The 18090-nt window shown below is 39.8% G+C and overlaps 1 protein-coding gene across 5 annotated transcripts in view; it reads right to left on the bottom strand.

The window, feature by feature from the left end:
• LOC134529529 (E3 ubiquitin-protein ligase Rnf220-like) overlaps window positions 1–18090 on the bottom strand; it is a 435620-nt gene that overhangs the window by 7575 nt on the left and 409955 nt on the right. For 3 of the 5 annotated variants that reach the window (XR_010074624.1, XR_010074623.1, XR_010074625.1), the window contains one exon: window positions 13573–17138. Coding sequence is in view for 2 of the 5 variants with exons in the window: in XM_063363715.1 (XP_063219785.1) it covers window positions 16962–17138 (177 nt within the window). In the remaining 3 variants the exon portion in view is untranslated. Of the gene's footprint in view, window positions 1–10363; window positions 17139–18090 lie in introns of those variants that run through there. The other 2 variants (XM_063363716.1, XM_063363715.1) reach the window with 2 other exon arrangements.

Here is an 18090-nt window from a genome sequence, read left to right as displayed (position 1 = left end):
TAGAGTCCCGGAAATTTCGCGGATTCCTCTGGCCTCAGGATATAATTCAAAGTTATAGGTGTGCTCGACCCATGTTTACTTTCCCATTGGTTGATTTCTTAGCGAGAACATTTTTATCCTTGTTATTTGGCACTACCTGATTCGCTTACTTCTCTCCTAGCTGGGCATCGTTGGCTCACGGTCGTAGAGGGGCGTGTCCAGATAACTGCGGCCCAATCATGAACACAGTGCGACAGTGTGGAGGTTTGCATTCTAGCTTGCTACTAAATGAATCCGCGAAATTTCCGTGGCTCTAAGCATCATATACATTAATTTGCTTCCAATATTTCGTGTTATTGCATATTATTTAAAATAAACTCATAATATAACCATATTTCATAAATAGATAAAAATTAAGGTTTTACTAAAACCATAGAGTTTTATAGGGACTGAAAAAAACCTAATTTTTATTTATAAATTATATACTAAAATAAAAAGTTGTAAGACAATGGCTATATACGAATGGTTGATTCAAAAACTGCAGTCCTAACTACTGCATGCTTTCAGCACATGCTAGGACTGACATAAAAACTTGCCTTTAAGTTCATAAAACACTATATACGGACTTAATTAGTATAATTTTTTTTATAAAAAATTAAATGCGGTTGTATTATGAATTTAAAATCATGTGAGTAGTATGTAAATGGGGCTACTAGATCAGGATGCAGGATGTGGTGTGTGGCCGGTGTCCGCCATATTGGATTGTGACGTCACGACGGCCATCTTGGATGGATGTGACCTTGACCTTTGACCTTGACCTTGAATTTTATCCTCAAAAATCGTCAAAATCCTCCAAAATTGGGCAAAATTTGCCCAAAATTCCTCAAAAATCGCCAAAATTTCCATTTCTGTGGAAAAAAGTTCCGCCAAAAATTCGCAAAAAATTCCTCAATTCGAAAATCAGGATTTCGAAAATCCTCAAAAGTCGTTTTGCCCTAGAAAGAACCCTAATTCCTAAAACTGGCTTAAAACTCCTAAGAGATAGCCGCTTATAAGCCATTTCTAGGAATAAGGATACCATGACCGCCATCTTGGATTATGTCGTCACCGATGCATTTTTCGTTACGGCCGCCATCTTTAACTTTTTTATTTATTATCCGATTTTAATAAAATATTTTTTAAAAATTATAAAAAAATTAAATAATAAAATTTTAATAAAACATTTATAAAAAACAAACATTAACGGCACGGAGTTCGGAGTCCTCGGTTCGAACCCGGTGAGGGCAAAAAAAATTAAAAATGGCGACAGGCTCCTTCCTTAATGGTGGCTGCAGGCAGACTGACTCCCACCACTTTTCTTAAAGCAGATATATCGTCACCTAGTATGACGTCATGTCCGCCATCTTGTCTTCGTTGCTGGAGACCACCATCTTGTTTTCGTCGGCGAGAGTGCGCAGACGCCATGTTAGTTTAGTTCTTATCCGCTAGAGTGCAGTAATCATTTATTACTAAGGTGCCCGCCATCTTGAAATTTGGACGCCATATTGAAAATCCGTAATTATTTAGCTAGAAATTCGGGAAAAATTTCTAAATTCGTTAAATAAATCACTCATTAATTTACATATTGATTCGATCCACTCCTGTCCTTGGTTCGATACTTGATCGATGCAATAATGTTTAATTTTATGTAAAAAATAATAATTTCAATAAACCATGTTCAACATATGTAAAGAGACTCTAAATCCTCTACAACCATCATCCTATCAGACATCAAGACCAACATATTGGTAATTCATAATTTTAATGCTAGAAATTCGGGAAAAAATCCCAAATTCATTAAATAAATTTGTAATCCATATAATGATTGATTGGATCGACTAAGGTCCTTGGTTCGATCCCTAGCCGATACAAAACAACTTTAATTAAAAAAATACTAAAAAAGTGTTAGGTTTGAGAAAATAAAAACACCACAAGTTCTTTTAAAAAAATTTTATTACATAAATTCAATACACTACTACAAGTACAAAAAAACACTGACAAATTAGCAAAGCCTTTTGGATTCCTCGATTCAAACAGTCTTCTTATTGTACGGACTAAGCCTTTTACATGACTTTAAATGTCTATCCGATCCGGTCATCACCACAGCCACAGACGGACTGAAGTCCATATCACCAGGATCTCACTTATATAGACTCATCAGCCGGTACAACACAAGAGTCAAAACAATAACCATGTTCATTATACACGCACTTAACTTTCTCGGAGCATTTTTTATAATGAAGATGTAAGCTATCAAGACGTGAAATTAGTTTTTTGCACTTATTGCACTGAAATTGTATTCTTTTAACATTACTAGAACAACTGCTTCTTTCATGTCTGCGAGCATTTGAGGTGATAGTAAATGATGCGTCACAGTATTTGCACTGACGCAATGTACGCTCTTCATTAGTTGAAGAATCCATTGCTGATGAAACTTCGGATGATGGTGGAACAGCACATATCGAAGTCTCCTCCAGTGTTGTCAGAGGCGTTGCCAACGGGATCTGCTCCAACATCGTCGGCGCTGACGTCATGGTTCCCGTAGTCGATGGTACATCCTCCATCGAGTTCGACGTTAAAGTCGGTAAAGATGCCATCGAAGTCTCAAGAACAGGCAATTACACGACTTATGCACCAGAAGAAACAAACTAGGTGATCCGTACACCGTCGACGGCAGTAACAAACTGAACGTCCTGCTGTCTAGGACTCGCTTATATACATGCACCGGATGGAATAATACGCTAGTCAAATCAAGAACAATTTATTATAATACTAGAGTCAAAACAACATTAAAAAAATAGAAGCACCATCAACAAAAAAAGGCAGCACATTTGGAAGCACCGACAACGAAAAAGGCAGCACCATCATCGAAAAGGCCGCACATTTGTCATTGGCTCCAATATTCATTGGCTCCAATATTCATTGGGTCCATCAGTCTAGTGACTCCAACAGTCATTGACACCAACAGCCTTTTTCTTCATCAGCTCCAATGATATTTGGCTAGAATGCTACGAGTCTAAGAGACTATGAGGCTACAATTCTACGAGTGTACAAGACTCCTCCAACTACCTTCAAGTGTATAAAGCTCCAAATGCTCCAACAGCTCCAACACGCAATGTACGCAATGTACGCGCAATACACACAGTACACACACAGGAAACGGAACGTACACACAGTACACACAGGAAACGGAACGTACACACAGTACACACAGGAAACGGAACGTACACACAGTACACACAGGAAACAGAACGTACACACAGTACACACAGGAAACGGAACGTACACACAGTACACACAGGAAACGGAACGTACACACAGTACACACAGGAAACGGAACGTACACACAGTACACACAGGAAACAGAACGTACACACAGGAAACGGAACGTACACACAATGACTACACTTCGTTCGCGCAGTATAAGCATTTAATGAAAACGAAGCACGTTTGGACGGAAATTCTATAAAACGAAAGCTCATTTAACGAAAAGGAGGCACATTCTCTCGTTCATTCAACTTGGTAGGATACGATCGTCAATGATAAGTTAGGATATAATCTCTCCAACAGTCTATGAATCCAACAGTTTATATTTCCATTAGCCATCGACTCCAACAGTCATTGGCTCCAACAGTCATTGGCTCCAACAGTCATTGTCTCCAACAGTCATTGGCTCCAACGGCCTTTTGGTTCATCAGCTCCAATGATATTTGGTTAGAATGCTACGACTCTAAGAGACTATGAGACTACAATTCTACGAGTGTACAAGACTCCTCCAACTACCTTCAAGTGTACAAAGCTCCAACTACTTCAGCATTATGTTATAAGATTACATGACTGCTTGTTTACATAGCTACAAGTCAACGAGGCTACAGAGCTACGAAGCTTCTAGAACATAAGTTTACGAGACTGCGAGAATACAGGACTACAAGTGTACACGAGTACTTGACTACTTCTTAGCTTCATCAGCTCCAAATGGCTCCAAATGCTCCAAACGGCCTCCAAATGCTTGACAGCTCCAAATATCTCCAGCAGCTCCAACAGCTCCAAAGACTCCAAATGCTCCAAACGGCCTCCAAATGGCTCCAACAGCTCCAACAGCCTCCAAATGCTTAACACAGCTCCAAATGGCTCCAAATGCTCCAAACGACCTCCAAATGCTTGACAGCTCCAAATGTCTCCAAATGCTTAACACAGCTCCAAATGGCTCCAAATGCTCCAAACGGCCTCCAAATGGCTCCAACAGCTCCAACAGCCTCCAAATGCTTAACACAGCTCCAAATGGCTCCAAATGCTCCAAACGGCCTCCAAATGCTTGACAGCTCCAACAGCCTCCAAATGCTTAACACAGCTCCAAATGGCTCCAAATGCTCCAAACGGCCTCCAAATGCTTGACAGCTCCAACGGCCTCCAAATGCTTAACACAGCTCCAAATGGCTCCAAATGCTCCAAACAGCCTCCAAATGCTTGACAGCTCCAAAAGGCTCCAAATGCTTAACACAGCTCCAAATGCTTCAAAAGGCTCCAATTATCGCATCTGTCTTCGTCGGCATTTTCTCTTTTGCTCCCACTGCTCCAACAGCATTATGTTATATGATTCCATGGATACTTTGTTACGTAGCTACAGGTCTACGATGTTCCAATGCATCATGTTTACGAAGCTTCCAGAACACAAGGTTACGAGACTGCGAGGCTACAGGACTACGAAGCTTCCAGGACACGAGGCTACATGGCTACGAGACTACATGACTCTAACTGATTACAATAGCACCACTCAGTGGCGAGAGTTAGGTTATCTAATGCAAAGCAAATTGATGCAAGTAGTTCTGGCTGTCATCAACAGATGTAGCCACGTGTTGCTTGCAGGTGAATATTAATTAGTTATTTTATGTGGGATGCGGGATGCTCACTAACGATCGCAAAAGAAGGAGGGCTTCGCTAGACACCAAGGAGAAGGAAGTTCGTCCATCCTGTTAGTGCTTCTTAGATTTCTCAGAGATTATTTGACTGAATAATGATATTTTTTTTTTTTAAATTTCCACCTGATAAAAATTTACAAGTGCTGATTTATTGGCAGAATTTCAATAATTAAATGCAACCTTGAATAAAAAATGACATGACTCATTAAGTAAAAAATTCTTCATGCAGAGATCAATTCCTCATCAGTAACCAGAAGCACTCGGAGAAAACCATCAGATGTCTAGTCAGGAATAATCAGGAGGACACGGAGAAAACCATCATAAAATTAGCAAGAATAATCAGCAGCACACGGAGAAAACCAACAAAATATTGACAAGAATAATCAGGAGCACACGGAGAAAACCACCAAAATATTGACAAGAATAATCAGGAGCACACGGAGAAAACCGCCGCAAGTTTTCTTTGATATCATAAAATTTCAGGAAAAAATAGTAATAAAAAATTAAAAAAAAAAAAAAGGAAAAAATACATAAAATTCTGGCTTGTACTAGAACTCTATCTTTGTTCAACAATGAGAAGTTCACAAGCTAGCAGAATCTGTTTATGTATTTTTTCATTTTATTTTTTTTTAATTTTTTATTACTATTTTTTCCTGAAATTTTATGATATCAAAGAAAACTTGCGGCGGTTTTCTCCGTGTGCTCCTGATTATTCTTGTCAATATTTTGGTGGTTTTCTCCGTGTGCTCCTGATTATTCTTGTCAATATTTTGTTGGTTTTCTCCGTGTGCTGCTGATTATTCTTGCTAATTTTATGATGGTTTTCTCCGTGTCCTCCTGATTATTCCTGACTAGACATCTGATGGTTTTCTCCGAGTGCTTCTGGTTACTGATGAGGAATTGATCTCTGCATGAAGAATTTTTTACTTAATGAGTCATGTCATTTTTTATTCAAGGTTGCATTTAATTATTGAAATTCTGCCAATAAATCAGCACTTGTAAATTTTTATCAGGTGGAAATTTAAAAAAAAAAAAATATCATTATTCAGTCAAATAATCTCTGAGAAATCTAAGAAGCACTAACAGGATGGACGAACTTCCTTCTCCTTGGTGTCTAGCGAAGCCCTCCTTCTTTTGCGATCGTTAGTGAGCATCCCGCATCCCACATAAAATAACTAATTAATATTCACCTGCAAGCAACACGTGGCTACATCTGTTGATGACAGCCAGAACTACTTGCATCAATTTGCTTTGCATTAGATAACCTAACTCTCGCCACTGAGTGGTGCTATTGTAATCAGTTAGAGTCATGTAGTCTCGTAGCCATGTAGCCTCGTGTCCTGGAAGCTTCGTAGTCCTGTAGCCTCGCAGTCTCGTAACCTTGTGTTCTGGAAGCTTCGTAAACATGATGCATTGGAACATCGTAGACCTGTAGCTACGTAACAAAGTATCCATGGAATCATATAACATAATGCTGTTGGAGCAGTGGGAGCAAAAGAGAAAATGCCGACGAAGACAGATGCGATAATTGGAGCCTTTTGAAGCATTTGGAGCTGTGTTAAGCATTTGGAGCCTTTTGGAGCTGTCAAGCATTTGGAGGCTGTTTGGAGCATTTGGAGCCATTTGGAGCTGTGTTAAGCATTTGGAGGCCGTTGGAGCTGTCAAGCATTTGGAGGCCGTTTGGAGCATTTGGAGCAATTTGGAGCTGTGTTAAGCATTTGGAGGCTGTTGGAGCTGTCAAGCATTTGGAGGCCGTTTGGAGCATTTGGAGCCATTTGGAGCTGTGTTAAGCATTTGGAGGCTGTTGGAGCTGTTGGAGCCATTTGGAGCATTTGGAGCCATTTGGAGCTGTGTTAAGCATTTGGAGACATTTGGAGCTGTCAAGCATTTGGAGGTCGTTTGGAGCATTTGGAGCCATTTGGAGCTGTGTTAAGCATTTGGAGGCTGTTGGAGCTGTTGGAGCCATTTGGAGGCCGTTTGGAGCATTTGGAGTCTTTGGAGCTGTTGGAGCTGCTGGAGATATTTGGAGCTGTCAAGCATTTGGAGGCCGTTTGGAGCATTTGGAGCCATTTGGAGCTGATGAAGCTAAGAAGTAGTCAAGTACTCGTGTACACTTGTAGTCCTGTATTCTCGCAGTCTCGTAAACTTATGTTCTAGAAGCTTCGTAGCTCTGTAGCCTCGTTGACTTGTAGCTATGTAAACAAGCAGTCATGTAATCTTATAACATAATGCTGAAGTAGTTGGAGCTTTGTACACTTGAAGGTAGTTGGAGGAGTCTTGTACACTCGTAGAATTGTAGTCTCATAGTCTCTTAGAGTCGTAGCATTCTAACCAAATATCATTGGAGCTGATGAACCAAAAGGCCGTTGGAGCCAATGACTGTTGGAGACAATGACTGTTGGAGCCAATGACTGTTGGAGCCAATGACTGTTGGAGTCGATGGCTAATGGAAATATAAACTGTTGGATTCATAGACTGTTGGAGAGATTATATCCTAACTTATCATTGACGATCGTATCCTACCAAGTTGAATGAACGAGAGAATGTGCCTCCTTTTCGTTAAATGAGCTTTCGTTTTATAGAATTTCCGTCCAAACGTGCTTCGTTTTCATTAAATGCTTATACTGCGCGAACGAAGTGTAGTCATTGTGTGTACGTTCCGTTTCCTGTGTGTACGTTCTGTTTCCTGTGTGTACTGTGTGTACGTTTCGTTTCCTGTGTGTACTGTGTGTACGTTCCGTTTCCTGCGTGTACTGTGTGTACGTTCCGTTTCCTGTGTGTACTGTGTGTACGTTCCGTTTCCTGTGTGTACTGTGTGTACGTTCCGTTTCCTGTGTGTACTGTGTGTACGTTCTGTTTCCTGTGTGTACTGTGTGTACGTTCCGTTTCCTGTGTGTACTGTGTGTACGTTCCGTTTCCTGTGTGTACTGTGTGTACGTTCCGTTTCCTGTGTGTGTACTGTGTGTATTGCGCGTACATTGCGTACATTGCGTGTTGGAGCTGTTGGAGCATTTGGAGCTTTATACACTTGAAGGTAGTTGGAGGAGTCTTGTACACTCGTAGAATTGTAGCCTCATAGTCTCTTAGACTCGTAGCATTCTAGCCAAATATCATTGGAGCTGATGAAGAAAAAGGCTGTTGGTGTCAATGACTGTTGGAGTCACTAGACTGATGGACCCAATGAATATTGGAGCCAATGAATATTGGAGCCAATGACAAATGTGCGGCCTTTTCGATGATGGTGCTGCCTTTTTCGTTGTCGGTGCTTCCAAATGTGCTGCCTTTTTTTGTTGATGGTGCTTCTATTTTTTTAATGTTGTTTTGACTCTAGTATTATAATAAATTGTTCTTGATTTGACTAGCGTATTATTCCATCCGGTGCATGTATATAAGCGAGTCCTAGACAGCAGGACGTTCAGTTTGTTACTGCCGTCGACGGTGTACGGATCACCTAGTTTGTTTCTTCTGGTGCATAAGTCGTGTAATTGCCTGTTCTTGAGACTTCGATGGCATCTTTACCGACTTTAACGTCGAACTCGATGGAGGATGTACCATCGACTACGGGAACCATGACGTCAGCGCCGACGATGTTGGAGCAGATCCCGTTGGCAACGCCTCTGACAACACTGGAGGAGACTTCGATATGTGCTGTTCCACCATCATCCGAAGTTTCATCAGCAATGGATTCTTCAACTAATGAAGAGCGTACATTGCGTCAGTGCAAATACTGTGACGCATCATTTACTATCACCTCAAATGCTCGCAGACATGAAAGAAGCAGTTGTTCTAGTAATGTTAAAAGAATACAATTTCAGTGCAATAAGTGCAAAAAACTAATTTCACGTCTTGATAGCTTACATCTTCATTATAAAAAATGCTCCGAGAAAGTTAAGTGCGCGTATAATGAACATGGTTATTGTTTTGACTCTTGTGTTGTACCGGCTGATGAGTCTATATAAGTGAGATCCTGGTGATATGGACTTCAGTCCGTCTGTGGCTGTGGTGATGACCGGATCGGATAGACATTTAAAGTCATGTAAAAGGCTTAGTCCGTACAATAAGAAGACTGTTTGAATCGAGGAATCCAAAAGGCTTTGCTAATTTGTCAGTGTTTTTTTGTACTTGTAGTAGTGTACTGAATTTATGTAATAAAATTTTTTTTAAAAGAACTTGTGGTGTTTTTATTTTCTCAAACCTAACACTTTTTTAGTATTTTTTTAATTAAAGTTGTTTTGTATCGGCTAGGGATCGAACCAAGGACCTTAGTCGATCCAATCAATCATTATATGGATTACAAATTTATTTAATGAATTTGGGATTTTTTCCCGAATTTCTAGCATTAAAATTATGAATTACCAATATGTTGGTCTTGATGTCTGATAGGATGATGGTTGTAGAGGATTTAGAGTCTCTTTGCGTATGTTGAACATGGTTTATTGAAATTATTATTTTTTACATAAAATTAAACATTATTGCATCGATCAAGTATCGAACCAAGGACAGGAGTGGATCGAATCAATATGTAAATTAATGAGTGATTTATTTAACGAATTTAGAAATTTTTCCCGAATTTCTAGCTAAATAATTACGGATTTTCAATATGGCGTCCAAATTTCAAGATGGCGGGCACCTTAGTAATAAATGATTACTGCACTCTAGCGGATAAGAACTAAACTAACATGGCGTCTGCGCACTCTCGCCGACGAAAACAAGATGGTGGTCTCCAGCAACGAAGACAAGATGGCGGACATGACGTCATACTAGGTGACGATATATCTGCTTTAAGAAAAGTGGTGGGAGTCAGTCTGCCTGCAGCCACCATTAAGGAAGGAGCCTGTCGCCATTTTTAATTTTTTTTGCCCTCACCGGGTTCGAACCGAGGACTCCGAACTCCGTGCCGTTAATGTTTGTTTTTTATAAATGTTTTATTAAAATTTTATTATTTAATTTTTTTATAATTTTTAAAAAATATTTTATTAAAATCGGATAATAAATAAAAAAGTTAAAGATGGCGGCCGTAACGAAAAATGCATCGGTGACGACATAATCCAAGATGGCGGTCATGGTATCCTTATTCCTAGAAATGGCTTATAAGCGGCTATCTCTTAGGAGTTTTAAGCCAGTTTTAGGAATTAGGGTTCTTTCTAGGGCAAAACGACTTTTGAGGATTTTCGAAATCCTGATTTTCGAATTGAGGAATTTTTTGCGAATTTTTGGCGGAACTTTTTTCCACAGAAATGGAAATTTTGGCGATTTTTGAGGAATTTTGGGCAAATTTTGCCCAATTTTGGAGGATTTTGACGATTTTTGAGGATAAAATTCAAGGTCAAGGTCAAAGGTCAAGGTCACATCCATCCAAGATGGCCGTCGTGACGTCACAATCCAATATGGCGGACACCGGCCACACACCACATCCTGCATCCTGATCTAGTAGCCCCATTTACATACTACTCATGTGCAAAAACACTAAATATTATAAGCAAAATAATTTAGGATACCATCCCCTTGAGCAGTGTAACCACACACGAGTTTCATTCATACCAATGGGTAGGGGCATGCATATTTCGCGAAAAGATTCCGCGACTAGCTGAAAGTTAAAATACTGTATCATCGTCTGTGTTTCGTGGTTGGGTGAGTTTATTTCAGTTCCACGTCAATTGCTACAACACCAATCACTAGAGACATGCAAAATTCGCGGATTAATTTCGCGATAGGCTAGCATCAAAACAACTATACCTTCGTACCGCTTCTGCGATTGGCCCACATTTTATCCGGGGAACTGTGAGCCAATAGGAAACACTAAACCAAGAAAGTGCCGAATTACGGACAGCCTAGTTGAGACGTCTCACGCGTCAGTAGCCAATGAACAGGTGTCATTTCCGCGAGTATTTAAAGGACTGTGGAGTCTATCCTAGAGGTCAATGAATCCGCGAATTTTGCAGGTCTCTACCAATCACAGCAATTCAGTGCGACAGTAAACACGTCCTGAATGGCACAGTCATAAATAAGGCAACGACTTCTCTCGCAGACGGCCGCCAATCAAAAGGAAGAAACCGCTGGTGCGGATATAACTTGTAGCAGTCTAGTACGCGTTCAGATTTATTCGCGAAAAATGCCGGCCCCTACCAATGGGCTTCGCGTCTCGCCGAGCGAGGCCGTTGGAGACGGACGACGGATGACACACGTCAGCGGCGGAATGCATTGGAAAGGAAGTCAGGAGAACCCTGAGGAAACCCACTGGCCCATGGCAACTTCCGCAGAGTCTCGGCCCTGGCTTGACCCCGACGGGAATACAACCCTGTGGTTGGAGGCAAGTTAGTTTTAACTTTGACAATCTTCACCGACGGCGACAATCCTTGTGGCTTGTTTGGATGATAACTCACTCACAGCCACGCCACCACACCCGGGACTCGAACCCAGACCCCTCGCACCGTGAGCCGGCGACTGTGCCGCGGAAGTAACCGCCGATCACACACCCTGGTCGTCCTTTACTACATGCGAAAGTAACACAACTGACATCTTAAAAAAAAAGGCTTTACTGTGGGTGGAGTCCACGCGAGACAGAAGTGAAACGACGTGCTTATTAGTTATGGATAGGGGCATGCAGATTTCGCGAAAAGATCTGAACACTTGTTAGACTGCAACAAGGTATACCCGCGCCTGTGGTTTCTTCCTTGTGATTGGCGGCCGTCTGTGAGAGAAGTCGTTGCCTTATTTGACCAAGCCACTCAGGACGCGTTTGCTTCCGCACTGAATCATTGTGATTGGTGTTGTTACAATCGATATGTACCTGGAAGAATCTCACCCAATCACGAAACACAGACGATGCTACAGTGTTTTAACTTTCATCTAGTCCCGAAATCGGCATGCCCCTAGTTATGGATAGAGATAAATTACTTACATTTTCAATCACACTATACACATGAATATGAATGTTACTATAAAGTTAATTGCACAAATCAATAAGTCTTGACAACACAAATAAATAAATTGTAGATATTTAAAAAAAAAAGAAAATAAATATGATAGCCACAAGCAGCATTACGAGAATTCCGTAGCATCACTGTGCGGGGCCCTTCTAAATGTTTTAATCAGAAGCTGAATTTAGAATGTTAAATTGCCTAAATACATTCACTCATTGCCGTGTTTATATATTTGTGCAGTATCAACGAGATATGTTTACTAGTTAAAATTTATATCCGTATAATTTTAAAAATCTTGAAAATATGTTTTTTTATATATAATGTTTAAAGGGTACTTACACATTTTTCCCCCTCGAATTTTCCAATAGCTTGGTCCAGATATACCTTGAAATGAACTTCTTTTTAGTGAATGCAAACACAGCAATTCAAACAACAGAACTTTAACAAACCTCTTAAATATTTTTTTTTGCTTGGCCATTTTAAGGGACCTCGTGTTTTAAATAAACTAAGGCGGCTGTATTTCCAGAACGATAAAATGTTTAAAAATATTGTTAATTAGCACGCTGCAACACTGAAAAACAGTTTGAGTGTCATAGTGCCAGGAATAAGTTATACGAATATTAACGAACGCATTAGAGAAAATGCCGATCTGAGTGATTACATTAGGGGGAGCCATGGCCCACCTGGCCCCCCCTGTAGGCACGCCTATGGGTATTTAGTAATTTTAAGTTCATTCAGTTCCAAAATTTCAAACCTTAATACATAAAGAAGGGTCAGTGAAATACACCACAATGATAATTCCGTTGATAAAGTTACCTGAAAAGATGAACCAGTGCAATGTAATGACAGTCAGTGCTTGGGGAAACGAATCCAATTTAAATCTTAATGAATGAGTTAATTTTACCCTCGTCATTGACATAACTAATTAACAGAAACACTTAAAAGGATACGATGCACTTTTCAAAGACTTAACGAAAAATCTCGCTGCAGTCAGGCTTTACCTGACCTACGACACAAGACAATTTCTAAGTTATAAAATACACAAAGTTATCATGCATCTATAAACTAAAAAAATACCAAACCAACTAACTACAAACATAATTTGCATGCACTACACGATCACCATCACTCTTGAAACTTTGAATGGGTATGATTTAGGAGCTTTGCACATCTCAGACATGGGAAGATTTGAAAACATGTTTTCACGTTTGTTTCCCGATGTGCAAAATAATAATAAAAAAAAAAGTACTGACAAGGCGAACCACGTGGCAAATGCCGATGGTGAAACGACAGGTAGCTACCTGAACGGACCAGACACACGCCTGTACTCGTTGTGCATTATTCCGAACATGCTTATCGCGCGACTAGAAAGGAAGTGAATGCCTCAAAGCTAAAGTTTGTCGTTGAGAAAAAAAGAGAACAGGAGACAAGTGAGCGGTGTGCGTTGTGTTCGTCTGTGCGTTTTCTGCCTGCTCTGGCGACGTGGCTTGTGTCAGCCGAGTGCTGTTTCCCGAGATGTGCAAAGCTCACGACATGCCAACTCTGCTGACCCTCCTGGATGGCTACGAGCGACACATTTTGCCAGCGAGCGTCAAGCCTCAAGCTGCCTGCAAAATGCACTCGCTCAAGCACACGCCAAATACACAGATATGATTCAAGAATGATAGTCCCCAAGCATAACGTACCCAACTAACCAATTAAAGAGTACTCACCAAAACAATCTTTGCCTCTTTTCAATGTTTCTGCACAGTCTCATCTACTAGACAGCTTTAAGCAGATCTTCTCTGTAACTTTCGTTCTCCAACACCATATTTCGCTTGGCATAATTTTCCAGAAAATTATCCACTGTTAAAGATTTCCTTGACGAAACCTCAATCCTTTTTCTTACAAAATCTTCCAAAGCTTTGTGCTTTTATAAAATCTTCACTTTAATTGGCTTACAAATTTTTCTTTGTGTCAAAAATGTCATGCAGTATCATATGCTTACTCCATTTAATATATCTAACATCAACTTTTTTTTATAAACGTTGGTAACATTGCTGAGAAAATGATTATGCAAAAATATCATGTGGAGTAGTTATTGCACTATCACTACATATAAATTGTTAATGCATAAATTTAAACAGTTTGCACACGAATATTAGGCCTACTTATTGAATTATGATTGGCTTTAGTTGCATTTGTCTTGAAGCCAAAATGAAATAATTTTACTCCTTTTGACCGGCAGCACAAATAATATTCAATATAGAAAATATCTCGTGTGATTTTAAAAAGAGACAACATACAAACGTCTCACAAGGAATAAATATTATTTATGAGCATTTTTAAAAGTCTGTACTGATAATTAATTTTTTTTTTCAAATTTTTGCACTTCATCCAAATGTAAATCGCAATCATTGGTTTAATCCTTTTAAAGCAGAACCTCTGTAATTTTTCTTGAGTTTCTTTCAATAAGTTTTACTACAATACTTACTGACGTGCATAACATTAGCGTGGCACATTTCTTTCGGCGTAGGATTTTGTTACTTACGAATTTATTATAATTTCAAGTTTTAGATAAAAGTTTATTGCACATTTCTGTTACCATTTTACCCTAACTGGAATACATGGTTTAGTATATACAATATATCCAATTCTTGATGTTGTTGGTATCCAAACGAAACTCTCGATTTTGAGTAAAAGAAATTGGCAATAGCATTTTTCAAAATAATATTCTTTAATGCTTATGCTTAGTAGGATAAAATTTATAAGATGCTTGTTATTAAGTTTTTACTTAATGAATTCGCTATTTTATTTCTTGAATGCTTCAAAATATCTTTTAATTTTGTTTGCACAATTAACTATGTTATCATTGAAAAATGAAAATTGGAATGCTAAAACTACTCACAAAAAATTCCAAGTAATTTGAAATATGTTTTCTTGTGCCAGCATAATGATGTCTTCAAATTTAATAAGTAACGGTTTACTTCTTTCATGAGTTAAAACAGGTATTTTTAAACCACTGTGCAGTTACAAAGTAAAAACAGGAAAATTTATCTTGCTTGCGAAATGATCGTTTAAAAATTACCATCTTGACTATGAGTAATGACCCTCAATCATTTTGTTTGTGAATTTGAAAACCCAATGTTTTCCCACACCGTCACTTTCACAACAGCATTATTTAACTACAGACGTTGTTTGGTCGATTGGAGCATTTGCTTATGCACAACTAGAAGTGAAACTAGGAGTGTTACGTCTTATGCGTATCGAGTGAACCTTGAAACATTTTTCTGTTTATTCGATACAGTGCTGACAATAAATACCAAATGAAATCAATTGCACCTTAAAAATGAGATCGCTTTGTTTTTCCATAGAAGTGTTCAGCCTCGTAAAAATAAAATTTAAAAAGTAAACCTAATATTTTTACAACTGCAGCAAAAATATTTCTATGGACTCGTTGATTTTGCATTCAAAATGTTCAGCTTGCACAATGTACGAAGCAATCTTGCAGTCCAATCCATCTTCAAAATGGTTTTCCGCCTGCTACACTTCAGAAACGGAAGATTCTCTTTCTGTAATCCAAAATGCTGTGACAGGCCTTGCCTCCTGAAGTGTCAGACTCGCCGTCAACTATATGAAGATTCTTCTTAACTTCAGTAGCAGCTTTCGTATTATTATTTTGCTCGTGTTAACAAACAACCGACAGTTAACTTTATGACGGGGCACTGAAGCTTGTATGATGCAACTTGACGCGCCAATATCTCCCAAGAAAATGCCACTGAGTCTTCCTGTATTTAACTTAAATTCATAGAGGGAAATTTATCCAATCTTGAGTCGTGCAGCTCAGTAACAAAGATATTCTGTCAACAGAAAGCTTGACTGCAAGCCGCATTACAGTAACAACAAAAATTATTCTTCAAAAAACTCATTTCAAAAATTATTACGGAACAAAGAAATTATTGTAAATATATTTATTGGCGATACGTTTTATAACATAAAATCAGTTGTTTCCTTCACCCCTTTTAAATGTTTTATCGTATTTTATGTGACGCCACGTAAATGGAGAACAATATTTGAGCTTACTCTTTAGTCAAATTACTTTATTCTTATTTGGAGTTGGAAGAAATAAAACGTTTCCAAAATATACATAAACATGTCACAATCTTCATGTAGGAGCTGAATTTTCTTTCAAAATCCATATTTATTTAAACTGTGGTTAGAATACACACTTAGGCATGAACATAAAAAAACCTGAGCCATTCAATCAATTGTGGGCACGAGAAGAAAATTTCATTTACAATAACTAAAATGCACTATATTGTCTCGCCAATGCATTAAAATATAAATGAAAAATTCTTGCCAGAAATTTAAGCTCGAAGACTGTCGTTCAAAACTTTATTTTAAGTATAATGTCGCTCGTCTGTTTCAGCGCTGATGTGTAAAACCACAATACAGGAATGAGCAACACCTAGAATAAGTCAGAAGTAACATTAACTGAGACTGTGCTAATATTTATTTCAAAATGGCAATTGTTTAACTTTCCCAAATCAATTCGCCAGCTTTTTGTTAGTCTTAATTTTCTTCAAAACGTAGAAAAATGAAATTAATTGTTGGGCTTGAATGTTGCAAAACAGCTTCCCAGATAAAATTGAAGTAACTTCTCTGAAGTAAGGTAATGCCACAGTTATTTATTTCTGCAGTTAGATGTGTATGGTTTTTATAACACGTTGCACCTAATACCTACTTATATACTTCAAGGAGTTCACAGGGTAAATCCATTTTTGGACTTCACCAATAAACGACTAGAAAAAAGTTTTATCACTAAAATGTTATAATTATGTGATTGCAAAATCGGTGACATAAGCGATTCTTTTTTTTTTTTCATTCAGAAGTTGAAGTATTGTGGCGTGAATTCAGAAATTGTGTGTTTAAGCTTTTCGTTATATTGGCACCAGTACATCAATGTCACCATACCGACATTTTTTTTAAACTGCAAAAAAAAAAATGCATCTTGAAACAAAGTGTTATCGTATTTTCATTTCGGATTCCGCACGACTGTGTCGGAAACGCTCGTTGCACGCTAATGGGAAACGACTTTGAGGCATTCACTTCGGCAGTAGTGCTACTCGGCAGGCGGACAGCCGGCACAGAGGCACAAGAGCGCGGCAACCGACAGGGAGGACAAACTGCCTGCGCGCGCATCAAGCATACACAGGGACATTACCAGCGTGTGGAGCCAGCACTCCTCGCAGTGCACATGCCAGCAGCAGATGGAGATCACAGGTTTCTTATACAGTTCCTGTAACAGAACACCACACAGCCACGTCACCACCACAAGGCTCTCCGCTTCGCCAGTCGCTGGTCATGCATGCAGACGTTCAAATGGAGAACCCAACATGAAAAAAAGTATTTACGTAATTTATGTACCCAACATAAAACAAATCTGGCCTCAAGAGTAGTGTATTTATATACTAACATAAACTATACATGTACATAACCAACATAACTGACTGCATTCGAAACCAAGATGGCCACCAAGAAAGTGGGCGAGAGGTTGCAGCGAGTGCGCATCGTCGCTCGCTGTGCGAGTTCGGACAGCGAGGAAGCGCTCTCTCTAAGGCGATGAGTGAGCGAGAGGGCACTTTCTAAGGCGATGAGTGAGCGAGAGGGCACTTTCTAAGGCGAAGAGTGAGCGAGAGAGCGCTCTAAGGCGACGAGTGAGGGAGAGAGCGTTCTAAGGCGACGAGTGAGCGAGAGAGCGTTCTAAGGCGAAGAGTGAGGGAGAGAGCGCTCTCTAAGGCGACGAGTGAGCGAGAGAGCGCTCTCTTAAACGACGAGTGAGCGAGTGAGCGCTCTAAGACGACGAGTGAGCGAGAGAACGCTCTCTAAGACGAAGAGTGAGCGAGAGGGCGCTCTCTAAGACGAAGAGTGAGCGAGAGGGCGCTCTCTAAGACGAAGAATGAGCGAGAGGGCGCTCTCCAAGGCGACGAGTGAGCGAGAAGGCGCTCTCTAAGACGACGAGTGAGCGAGAGGGCGCTCTCTAAGACGAAGAGTGAGCGAGAGGGCGCTCTCTAAGACGAAGAATGAGCGAGAGGGCGCTCTCCAAGGCGAAGAGTGAGCGAGAGGGCGCTCTCTAAGACGACGAGTGAGCGAGAGGGCGCTCTCTAAGACGACGAGTGAGCGAGAGGGCGCTCTCTAAGACGAAGAATGAGCGAGAGGGCGCTCTCCAAGGCGACGAGTGAGCGAGAAGG

The sequence above is a fragment of the Bacillus rossius genome, chromosome 2 (assembly GCF_032445375.1).
Source record: "Bacillus rossius redtenbacheri isolate Brsri chromosome 2, Brsri_v3, whole genome shotgun sequence".
In the NCBI taxonomy this organism is placed as follows: domain Eukaryota; kingdom Metazoa; phylum Arthropoda; class Insecta; order Phasmatodea; family Bacillidae; genus Bacillus; species Bacillus rossius.
This window is presented reverse-complemented; position numbering and strand designations above follow the sequence as displayed.